The sequence below is a fragment of the Rhinolophus sinicus genome, linkage group LG12, assembly GCF_036562045.2.
Source record: "Rhinolophus sinicus isolate RSC01 linkage group LG12, ASM3656204v1, whole genome shotgun sequence".
NCBI lineage: Eukaryota > Metazoa > Chordata > Mammalia > Chiroptera > Rhinolophidae > Rhinolophus > Rhinolophus sinicus.
This window is the reverse complement of record NC_133761.1, coordinates 30,845,194-30,857,887: the sequence shown is the minus strand read 5'-3', so window position 1 is coordinate 30,857,887 and position 12,694 is coordinate 30,845,194. Positions and strand designations below refer to the sequence as shown.

Below are 12,694 nucleotides of genomic sequence, written 5' to 3'. Positions count from 1 at the left end.
CAGTGAGCTGCGCCCTCCACAACTAGATTGAAGACAACAAGCTGCTGCTGAGCTGCCGGAGGGATGGCCAAATGGCTCAGTTGGTTTGAGCGTGAGCTCTTAACAACAAGGTTGCTGATTCAATTCCTGCATGGGATGGTGGGCTGCATCCTCTGCAGCTAAAAGATTGAAAAACAGCAACTTGGACTTGGAGCTGAGCTGCGCCCTCTACAACTAGATTGAAGGACAATGACTTGGAGCTGATGGGCCCTGGAGAAACACACTGTTCCCAATTAAAAATAAAAAAATAAAAAATAAATCTATCACTTAAAAAACTTATTTCTGACTTAAAATAAATTCTGGGCACTACTGGGCATTTATCCCAGAGAAATGAAAACTTATGTTCACACAAAAACCTGTACACAAATATTTACAGCAGCTTTATTGTAATAGCCCCAAACTGGAAACAGCCCAGATGTCCTTCTTCAACAAATAAATGGTTAAACAGCTATGTGCATATGCGCCATGGAATACTACTCAAGAACAAAAAGAAACTACCTGTACACTTAACATTTTGGGTGAATCTCTGGAGAATAAGGCTGAACAAAAAAAGTCAATCTCAAAAAGTTACATACTGTATAATTCCACTTATATAACATTTTTAAGTGATGAAATTTTAGAAATGGAAAACAGATTTAGTGGTTGCCAGGGGTTAGGGATGGGGTGGGGGAGGGGAGAGGGCAGGGGAGAGGTATATGTATTTATAAAAGAGCAACATGTGGGATCTTTGTTCAGTACCTGCACTATGGTGGTGGATATATGAACCTACAGGTGATAAAATGGTATATAACTAAATAAACACATACACAAGTACAAATAAACCCGGGGAAATTTGAATAAGATCAGTGGATTGTACCAATGCCCGCATAATATTAGGTTGGTGCAAAAGTAATTGCGATTTTAAAGGTTAGAAATAATTGCAAAAACCATAATTACTTTTGCACCAACCTAACAGTTGTGATACTGTTTCATAGCTTTGCAAAATGGTATCACTGGGGCAAACCGTGTGAAGGATACACAGGATTTCTCTGTATTATTTCTTACAACTATACATGAATCTACAATTATCTCAATAAAACTTTCCATTAAAAAATATCTAGGGGTTTCTGGTTCTCTCTGAAAGAGAAACAAGTCTTATCTATGAATAAAAGGCTTTTGTAAATATCAAACATTTCCTTTTGCCTGGAAATTTAGGGGACTTTTCAGGGCTCCTATTGTTACTGGCATAAATATTTAAATAATAATTATACTGAGATTTTTATTAAATTTATTGAAATTATATAATATAATCTATAAAATTATGCAAAATTTCAAGGGAAAGTTCTTCTAGTTTTGGACCTGTTGCTCCCTTATTATCTCACACTTTAAACTTGACAACTTAAATTCCACTTTATTTCTGACATACCAATTCTGCAATTACCACTGTCTAGTATAAATATGTTCAAACACGACTGAATTAAAGGCAATTTAAATCAACAGAGGTAATTTAGCAATGTTTCATTTCCCCGAGCTCAAAATTTTCCCAAAGGGTTTATTCATTGCAGTCTCAATAAAAATATCTTCAGACTCTACACTTTATTTTCTATCAAGTTATAATCTAAAAGCAGCCTTCAAAATAATTTCAGTGAAAAGGAAAGGCATTTTCTTCTAAATCTCTTCTCTATCCTACCTTTTCTTGAAAGAAGGTGGGAAGAGGAGGGGACAGAATGGGGGAAGCTGTGTGTGTGCAGAGGACAATGCTAAGACCACAATTTTTTTTTAAGTCAGTAACAATTTATAAAGGCAGAAGAAAAGTTTTGGCTACTTGGTCCAAGTTCAACTTCTACCACTTATTCCCTGTATAGTTTTATGTAAGTTACATACTCTCTCTACAACTAAGTTTTCCCAAACATAAAATAGGAATTCACTGAAGTTTGCTTAGACTCAGTATTCGGCCAAAATCAGCTTCAGCTTTGCCCTTGACCATTAGTAGGCCAAATAAGCAATGACTGCTCCAGTGACATTTCTAGTACCTCTGCACTGTGCTTGATTAACGCCCATTTAATCATACAAGTTACTATCATTTCTACATCAGTACAATATATGTCATTTAGATTGAATATTAATTTCTGAATATTCATTTAAAAATAAACATTGGTAGGCATTCTAGACATAACAAGAGTAAAAATATTGTTGCTTTATATAGTGAAATTTTACTGGACAACTGAAGTATTAATGTACATTGTATTGCAAGAATAAAATGCAACAATTATAGTGATAATTGTGAAAGCCAAATTTAGACATAAACTTAAGAACTTTCAAATTAAATATGGAAACAGATCTACAGTTAATATGAACACTGAGAGTGCTTTAAGTAGATAAACTTAGGAAGAGCATATCCTTTCTAAGTAAATATTTATAAAAATATGAGGTAGATTAATAGAAATTAGGTTGTATCATAATTCTAAACTTTGTAGGTTTTTCAGTATAGAATGTCACTAAACAAAACTTTTAAGAACTGACTTAATTTTTAATTAGTGATTTAGGCATTTGAGTCTTCCAAGAGAAAGTTCTATTAGGGAGTTCATCACATCTTGACAAGAATTAAAAGGAGAATGAATGTCAACTTTGCCATTTCAAAATTTCATGACAAGAGAAGTTCCAAAATCTGGCACAGCATCCCTAACATGAAGGGGTAGAGCAAAAAACCTGAGAACTCAAAACACATTTTCTTCTCAGTAATCAAACTTAAAACAGCTTCATAAATTGCTTTAAGATGAAAATTCCTTATAGTTTTGAGTCTAGAGATAGAGACTTAAGCTTGCTGAAAATGATTCACTGCTTATAGTACGCAGATGATGAATATCTATTTAGCATTGTTTAAGTAGGCAGTGTAATTACCTGGAGCAAACTAACAGCTGACATGTAGAGCAATCATTCTGCATTACAATGTCAAACATTTAATACTTGGTGAAAATGTAGGTTTTGATGCAGCTCAAAAATTAGGATATAATAAGCGTTGTGATATTTAAACAAGATAATACAAGTGGGGGAGGGAGAGAGGGCTTAGGAGGGAGGGAGGGAAGAACAGAGGGAGAGGGAGAAAGAGTTGGAGAAGAGGAGGGAGAAAGGGAAAGAGAATTAGTTCAGGGCACATCATATGTACTCAAATGTTAGAGATAAAGTACATCCATCTTCTTTTACTTTACTTCTCAGGTTTTTTTTTTTTTTTTTAATATAAAAGCTAAGATGCCCTACCCCAGAACCAAACATTCAAGTCCCATTCAATCTGCGCAAATTCCAAACGAAAACAGGATTACCTTTAATAATACTAACCAAATATTTTCATGAATGTATATTTTGAGAACTATAAAAGGATAGTGTGTCTGGTAGTTTTTCTTATGCTAACAATTATTGAGTACTTACTATGTAAGTGTTCTGTGTCCATACACATTCAATCCTAATAATAATTGGTTAGGCATATTCTATAACATATCAAGGAATTAAATGTCCCTAGCACTCACGTATTTTGAAAATGTGTTTTCAAAGGCCTTTTGAAGATGAGTTTCATAGTGTGGGGAGCCAAACTTTTCATTGGAAAACGGCTCTCAAATTATAATAGAAGCAAATGGTGAAACAAATTAAATACAAAATATTTGCTTTAAAGAAAAATTTCAGAAATGTCTCTGCTCTAGTGCATTAAGTATTATTTAGGAAAAGAACAGGACCAGCAGAAGGTCACAGAGATAAACGAATAATGCTAATTAACTAAACATTTCTGGATTAAACAGTATCCAAATCTTGGTTTAAAAGATATCTCCATTTCCTTCTATGATCCATTTTTTAACTTAAGTCTTACTTTCTGTCTATTCTTCAGCTGAAGGTCTCTAGTTACTTGAAATGCTTAAACCTTCCTACTTAGGCAGGGTTGGAGAGATAGGAAGAAAGTGAGGAAAACAGGGAGGGACTGAAATAGGATAGTTTTTCCAAAAGTATTTTCTGTTCACTGGATTGTTAACAGGTGATCCCTAAGAGGAAAGTACGCAATGGTCAAGCTAGGGAAATGCTAAGCAAAATTAAAGTGCTTTTTTGTTTGTTTGTTTTTTCACTCTAGTATTTGCTAAAAGAATTTTTAACATACCAATGTTCAGTGTATATGCGCACTACTTCCCGAATTTATGTGACTAAGACATCTAATTCCTGGGAGAGTTTCACATTACTAGAGTTCCACAACTTACAATACTGATAAAATTGAGGAAGCAGGAATACCAGCTAGGGCAGTATATTATGTCTAGAACAAATTCCTTATGAAGGCACAAGTAAGAACAACAACTATATCTAACATGAAATGTAATCCTAAGAAAGATATAACAGTCCCCAAAAATTTTTAGTTAAAAAATGAGAAAAATGAACGAAGAAAGATTATCCAGAAGTCCAAGATAACCCTTTTTCAAAAACACAAAGTTTTAACACAACTTTTAAAGAACAAAAAAATGTAATCAGAAATACCAATATTATGTGATCCAGTTAAGGGGGAAATTCAGGTTTTATATCAAAATCAATAGGCTCATGTTTCCACTTACAAGAAGTTACTGTTATTGCAGTGGAAAAGGAGTGACTTGATTAATATATTTGGGAGAAGGTCTCAACAAAGCGAGGCTCATCTCCTGGTTCCCTTTCCAGATCTGCTTTCCTACAGAGGATGCGTTCGATTCTGCTTTTGAGTATATGCTGCAGGGGAGGCCTACAATTGTTGAAAACTACCCAGACTATTGGAGAAGTCTGTCTAATTTAGAGGTGAGTGTTAGCAAGGCATTTTGGCTGCATATCTAAAGCCACATTCTTTAGTCCGCTAATTAGTAAGAGAAAGCTGACATGTCTCCTGTGTTGTAGTATATCAACTTGGTTCTTACCAAGGGTGTGAGGGGAAGAATGTTATTTTTATAGATAGGGCTCACAGACATAAATCATTAACGGTTCCCTAGCAAAGGCAGATGCACTCACATGAGATGACATGGATAATGTGTGCTGGCAGAAGGGTGGTTTTAGTCAGTTGAAACAAGTGATAACAGAAACCAAAATGCCAACTTTTTGCTATCTGCCTAGACAATGTACAAACTAGGACTCCAAAGCGGGAGGTAATCAGATATTTTTATCCAAGACAAGTTCTATGCTTCCCTTCGTACATGCCCCTCACCCCAATTCTTCTCCTCAGCCATGGCCAGATTTTTCTCTGAACCTGTGCAAACTGACATTTTCTAGAACCAGGCTAGGGCTAACTTTACGCTGGTTAAATCACAGCACAAAGGTTTGGCCTCCTAGGCCCATTGTCAAGAGTTTTGTTTTTGTTTTTTAAAAGAAATACTGTCCTTTAAACAAGTTTAATCTGTGATGACCCTCAGAAGAATGGAAAAGAATGTTAGGTCAGAAACGCTGAGATCTCTCAAATAGAAGCAGGGCCAGGTTTTCTTTCTACTCTGAGCTAAGAGCAGTATTTCTCAAAGTGTGTAAAACTACATGGTTAAGTAAAATTGATGTCAGACGTAGAAAATGGTTATATTGACAAATACAAAATGCAAAAGGAAAAATTCGTAAGTTCATATCTAGTATTTTTGGAAAAAAGCCTTTCAAGTGTGTTTGTTGTACAATGAAAGGGGTTAAATACTACATAAATGCCTATGGTCCTACTACTGTTGGCTAAGCATTTTTATGAATAACTGCCAAACAGTCAGATATTTACCAGTATTCCCTATGTCAGATTTAAATAATAAATTGAGTTTAAATAAAAAGTGTCCCTCTGTGGATCCAAAGATTTTAAGTTCTAAGAGGGCAGAGATTTTTGTTGTTTTGTTCACTAAATCTCTAGTACCTGGTACACAGGTGGATTAAATATCTGAATGACTGATATAAAAACAAAACAAAACTTCAGAAATAGAGATGTGAAATGATAAGAGCTATGAAAAGCTAGGAATTATGTTAGTAATAACACTAAAGATCTATCTCAATTCTTATAACATGATAGGATGAAGATTCAAAATCAGCTCTGTGCATGCTCATGCTACGTGAAACTAAATTTTAATGAGGGCTTACGTAGTATTTTAGGTTTTCAAAGTATCCATATAAATTTTGTTACTGGGTGAATTTTTCTACATAACATAATCATAAAAACTGTAATGTAATCGAGTATATAAAATATGCTACTTGAAAGCCAGCATAAATTAAATACAAATGAAAATACACAAATAAAAGTAATGTCTGTGACATGTCTTCTTTGTCCTCTGTGGTACAACTACTGACAACCACCAGAACCAAAAATTAATTTATAGCCAAATTAAGCAAACCCAATTCTTTGTTAAACTTACATAAGAACAAAGTGGTTGTTTTCATAATAATAGAATTTATTAAAGTAGGTGTTTCTATTATTTTATATTTAACTCTAAAATATTTAGAATACTAAGCCATTTTACTTTTTAACAACGAAGTGTCAATTAGAAGAAAATATATAAAAATAAGCCAAACTATAAATTTATGAAAAATTTTTAAATTTTACTGAAAAATGTCATGCATATACAAGAATTTATAAAGAATAATAAAACGAATGCCACTGTATCTACCCAAGTTAAAAACAGTATCTATAGGGTGATCATATAATTCACAACCTAAACTGGGACACCTGAGAAAGAAAGGTAGTAATGCTATTAAAAATTACATCAGTACAATAAGCATGAACTGAAACTATCTTGGGCAAATCAGAACCTATGGTTACCATACTTATCAGTGGCTTTAGAAATTCCTTGATTGCCCCTCGAAGTTCACATCCTTCTTCTCTCAAGAGGTAACCATAAAGTAAATGTATTTATCCATTTTACTGTCAATGAACATGTTTTTTTTCTTTTTTATTTGCTATTATGAACATTCTTGTTATTTATGTTAGAGTACAAGGTCCTGGCAGTATAGGAGAGCATAATTCAATTGAAACTGAATAGTACATCTCTGAGTCCTTCACACAACTAATGAATTCATAAAATGTGAAATAACTAGGTAATACTTTAATGCTTTATATTACACAGAAATCTTTGATGGGCAGTTAAGTGCTAGTGATACTTGGGAAAACTGGTTGGGATTCCAGCGCAGACTGGAAATATACTATTACTTTCCTCATTTAAAATTATGGAATATAGGCTAGACGCAATCTGAAAATTTGCTACTCAATAAATGTTTAATAATAGATTGATTAATTTAGAAGAATGAGTCCTGAAATTGTTACTTATAATCTCTGGTTTATTAATGGTATGCTAAATCATATCCAGTGTTTATGGCTTTCAATATTCTTTAAGAGTATATGACTGGATTTTCCAGCGTTGAGCTGGTTGGGGTGGGGTGGCAGTTAGGTGAGGTATGCCATGAAGGCTCTGGGCGACTCTACAGCCAATGGCTGTAGCTGGGTCAGTGTGTTATGATGCCGTCTCGTATCAACCTGGCTACTGGAATCCCTGGTAGTAAAGTGAAATACTCAAGGCTCTCCACAGATGATGGCTTCATCAACCTTCAGCTTAAGAAAAGCCCACCTAAGATCCCATATAAGGCCATTGCGCTTGCTACAGTGCTGTTTTTGATTGGCGCCTTTCTCATTGTCATAGGCTTCCTCCTGCTGGTGGGCTGTCATGATCATTGGCATCTGGTGTTCCTGCCAGGGTTTTGCAACCTGAGCATCGCCTACTATGCATCCAAAGGCTACCAGGTTACTCCTACGATGACATTCCCGACTTTGATGACTGGCACCCACCACAGACCTGAGAAGAGTCAGGTGGGAGGGACTGAGCCCAGCTTTAAGACACAGCAGAAACTATGGTTAAGGGCTAAGGAATTCTGCAGTTCGCATATGTTTAACAAAACAATGGTCAGGTTTTATGAGTCCCATCTTAAGGATGTTAACTGAGCTTACAATTAGCTAATTAGAGCAGGCTTTTTCACCTCCTGGCCTTGGCAAAAGTCCTGACAAGTTTTTCCATATGAACCTCTACCATGGAAGAATAGCAATGTTAATTTTATGGAAAAGCGGGAGATTATTCTGTAGTGGGAAGTTTTGCTGCCACCACCTCTTTTAGACATTTCTTTAAATAGTCTTTATTGTCAGGTTGTTCTTGTGGAAGAATACAATATGTCAAATTTCTTATTACTACGTAATTTATTTTGAAAATATCTAAGTATCTTATTCCCTACTCATCTCTAATTTCGTGTTCTAATGGAAGACCTTGGCAAAATCAAGTATCAGTGTGAGTCATCTGTAGTATTTTTTTGTTTTCTTATTAACAGCAACCAGGACGGTTTTAAACCTCAGAGTAAGTTTTCAAAATGTATTATGAACACACTCTCTGTTCACCGTCCTTGGCCAGCTCTGATCTGGCTCACCAATAGGTTGGCTATAGCATATAATTTGGGTCAAGATGTTCTGTGCATCATGCCTTTAAAGACTGGACTTTTGGTTGTTTCCTAAGGAAAAATGTAGATAAGAGGTTGTTATTTAGTTTATAATCCCGTTGTTAGCAACTTGTACTATGTTATTCTGCTGAAGATTGCAAGATTTGACCTGGATCCCTACAGGACCAGACTGCCTTACTTTGATTCTGTTTACTAGCTTGCAAAAAGTGACTTAATGTTCAAAAGAAATTCAACAGTCAAAAAAAAAAAAAAAAAAAAGAGTATATGACTGTTTCTCCCTAGTTCTGACAACTGTACATAGTAAATGTTCCATAAACAGGGGATTGCTATTGACATAATAATCAAATATATAAGCATAATTATTTTAAATGTTGGTAAAATGGTATTTGTAATTACAAAACGTGAGGCAGATGAACTATTACATAATCTCTAGATCTTGAGACTAGCAAATACTTATGTACACCAACATAAACAAATCATACTGCTACACATGGTAAGACGCCTTTCAAAACAGTCATTTAAATTTATATAAATGACAACCCCAACAGCAAAAACAAACAAAACCCCTGATCATTTCATCTGTTATATCAAAATAAAAATTTTCCAATTGAATGGGGAAAATCAATTTTGCCCCCAACCAGATCCTGCACTCTACCATTTTATCCTTTTCTTCTGAAAACTGTTCTTAAGTGAATGTTGTGCAGAGACAATCTGCTCGTAAAAATGAGTTAAGGTAAGTTTCCTGCCTCTAACATTGAACACTGACACATGGTATGCACTCAATGTTTGTCGATTGAATGAATGAATGACCTGACATGTTAAGATTTTTCTTTTGAGTAATAGTCAGCAAACTCTTACTTTATCACAAGTGAAAAAATTAACTCAAGAAAAATCTAACAAAATCTTCTTACCCACAGTCTGGAGCTGGACACCACCTACAGTCAGGATCTGCAACGAGCCACCGTCTAAGCATAAATTCTTCATATTTTTCCATCAACACATCATCACTTAATATCAAGCGAATATCATGGGGATTAAACCGTTCAGTACATTCTGGGCAACTGATATTAACTCTACTTTCAGAAATTTCTATCCTTAGATATTGTCGTAAGCAATCCACACAAGATCTATGATGACAAGTCATTATCTCAGGAAATCTGTCTTTAGAATGCCGCAAAAGGCACAAAGGGCACTCTATAAAGTCTCCAATTTGTTTGCTGATGGAAGTTAATCCATTGTCAGAGGAGGTATTTGTAGAGAAAATGGAGTTCTTATCAGTACACATTTCAGAATGTATACTTTCAATACTTGCAATTCCATCCACCCCGCCATTTATCTCCCTTGATTTACGTTTGTTATCCTTTTTTCTCCGAAACAAAGAGCCTATTGAAATTCTTCTTTTTTTGGGTGCCTTTTTGACTGAAGGCAAGCTCACAGATGAAGCAGAAGACTGAAGATCTCGATCTGAACCCATTTGCCGATGTAAACTCATGTCTAAAATGCTCATTAGAACTGAGTCAGGGTCTGTGTTTACACACAGTCCTTCATTATATTTAGAGATAACACCTATTTCTTGTTCTTGCGTTCAGATTAAGTCATGATGTAAGAAAATCCGACTTGGTTCCTTCAGAGAATTTTTGAAAAAGTTTGATTTTATAGAAGACTGTTATCATAGATGTTCTGAAAAAACAAAACAAAACAAAACATTAAGATCATTTAATTGTATATTCTCAGTCTGCATGCTTTTAAAACAAACTTACAAACTCACTATGAAACTTCAAACGAGTATGTTCTTCACCATCAGATTAAAAAAAAATAAGGTCAATTTACTGAACAGTCTACAAGAGAATATAAAACCAATGGTAAAATAATAATAACAAAGGCATTCTTTAATCTTATTGAACTGACTTTAGCATTATTAAAATCACATACAAAATTTTTTATCATTATCACTCAGACCTCAGTGATTCCCCACTGACTTTAGGAGAGTGAGTGTGTGTGTGTGTGTGTGTGTGTGTGTGTGTGTGTGTGTGTGAGAGACAATAAAATGTACATGCAAATACAAAGGGCTAAGTACAGCTTACACAATCCTGAAGAAGAATAAAGTGTGTGTGTAAGGGGAGGTGCTCTTATACTGCCAGATATAATGAATTATTATAAAGTTATGGTAATTAAGAAAACAGTGTAGTACATCACAAGGATAGATACAAAGACCAATGGAAGAGAACACAGTCCTGATAAAAAGTCCCATATAGATATATATATGGATACTTGATTTATGTCAAAGGTGATGTGGGTGAGCACCAAGAACAGCCCTTTCAAAACCAAAAAACATAGCACTGTTTTACTGAGAAGAAAAAGGTAACTTGACCTTTAAGCTCACCCCGTGCATAAAAATCAATTCCAGATGGCTTATAGATCTAAATGTGATCAGTAAAATCATAAAGCTTCTAGGAGTCAATAGATGAGAATCTTTCTTTTTAAAAATAGTTTTAGGTGTACAAAACAACATAATAATTAGACATTTACACACAATGTGATAATCCCACCAAGTCTACTACCCATGGGACAATGTACACAGCTATTACAATACCATTGACAATATTACCTATGCTGTTCTTTACATTCTGTGACTATATATAATATTATGTATATATATTTATAGTTGAAATTCAATATTATTTTATATTAGTTTCAGGTGTATAGCACAGTGGTTAGGCATTTATATAATCTATGAAGTGATCCCCACCGATAAGTCCAGTACCCATCTGACAACATGCATAATTTTTCCAATATTGACTACGTTCCCCATATTGTATTTCACATCCCTGTGACTATTTTGTGACTACCAATTTATATTTTCTAAACCCTTTACCTTCTCACCCATCTCCCAAGCCCCTCCCATTTAGCAACTATCAGTTTGTTTTCTGTATCTATGAGTCTATTTCTGTTTTGTCTATTCTGTTCTTTAGATTCCACATATATGTGAGATAATATGGTATTTGTCTTGTTCAGTCTGACTTATTTCACTTAGCATAATATCCTATAGGTCCATCCATGTTGTTGCAAATGGTAAGATTTCATTCTTTTATGGCACAGTAAAACTCCATTGTATAAATGTACCACAGTTTCTTTATCCAATCATCTATTGATGAGCATTTCGGTTGCTTCCATATCTTGGCTATTGTGAATAGCGATGCAGTAAACATAGGGGTGCATATATTTTTTTGAATTAGTATTTTGGATTTCTTTGGATAAATACCTAGGAGTAGAATTGCTGGGTCATAAGGTAGTTCCATTTTTAATTTCTTGAGGAACCTCCATACTGTTTTCCATAGTGGCTGCACCAATTTGCAATCCTACCAACAGTGCACAAGGGTTTCCTTTTCTCCACATTCTCACCAGCATTGTTGTTTTATCGAGGATAGCCATTCTGACAGAAGTGGTGATATCTCACTGTCGTTATTTGCATTTCTCTGATGATTAGTGACGTTGAGCATCTTGTCATATGATTATTGGCCATCTGTATGTCCTCTTTGGAGAAGTGTCTCTTCAGGTCCTCTTCCCATCTTTAATTGGATTGTTTGGGGGCTTTTTGGTGTTGAGTTGTATGAGTAGTTTTTTTTACATTTAGGTTATTAACCCTTATCAGATCTATCATTGGCAAATACCTTCTCCCATTCAGTAGGTTGTCTTTTTGTTTTGTTGGTTTTCTTTGCTGTGAAAAATATTTTCAGTTTGATGTAATCCCATGTGTTTAATTTTTTCTTTTGCCTCCCCTACCCATGGAGATACATGAGTAAAAATACTACTAAGTGTAATGTCTGAGAGTTCACTTCCTACATTTTCTTCTAGGAGTTTTATGTTTTTGGATGTTACATTTAAGTCTTTAATCCATTTTGAGTTTTTCCTGTATATGGCATAATGGCATAAGAAGGTGGTCCAGTTTTGTTTTTGTTTTGCATTTATCTGTCCAGTTTTCCCAGCACCATTTATTAAATAGACTGTCTTTACTGCAATGCAAATTCTTGCTTCCTTTATCATAGATTAAATTACCATATAAGAATGAATTAATTTTCTGGGCTCTCTATTCTGTTCCATTGATCCACGTGTCTGTTTTTATGCCAGTACCATGCTGTTTTGATTACTATAGCCTTGTAGTATGCTTTGATGTCTTACCTCCCACTTTGTTCTTATTTCTCAAGATTGCCGTGCAATTGGTGGTCTTTTTAAC

The 12,694-nt window shown here is 34.7% G+C and overlaps 1 protein-coding gene and 1 pseudogene across 2 annotated transcripts in view; one reads left to right on the top strand and one right to left on the bottom strand.

The window, feature by feature from the left end:
- The window catches only part of RNF19A (ring finger protein 19A, RBR E3 ubiquitin protein ligase), a 54,309-nt gene that overhangs the window by 18,293 nt on the left and 23,322 nt on the right, over positions 1-12,694 (bottom strand). For both annotated transcript variants that reach the window (XM_019757643.2, XM_074317081.1), the window contains exon 2: positions 9,372-10,140. In XM_019757643.2, coding sequence (XP_019613202.1) covers positions 9,372-9,967 — 596 coding nt within the window. In that variant the 5' untranslated portion in view covers positions 9,968-10,140. The remainder of the gene's footprint in view (positions 1-9,371; positions 10,141-12,694) is intronic.
- LOC109461420 (transmembrane protein 230) lies at positions 7,475-7,815 on the top strand (annotated as a pseudogene).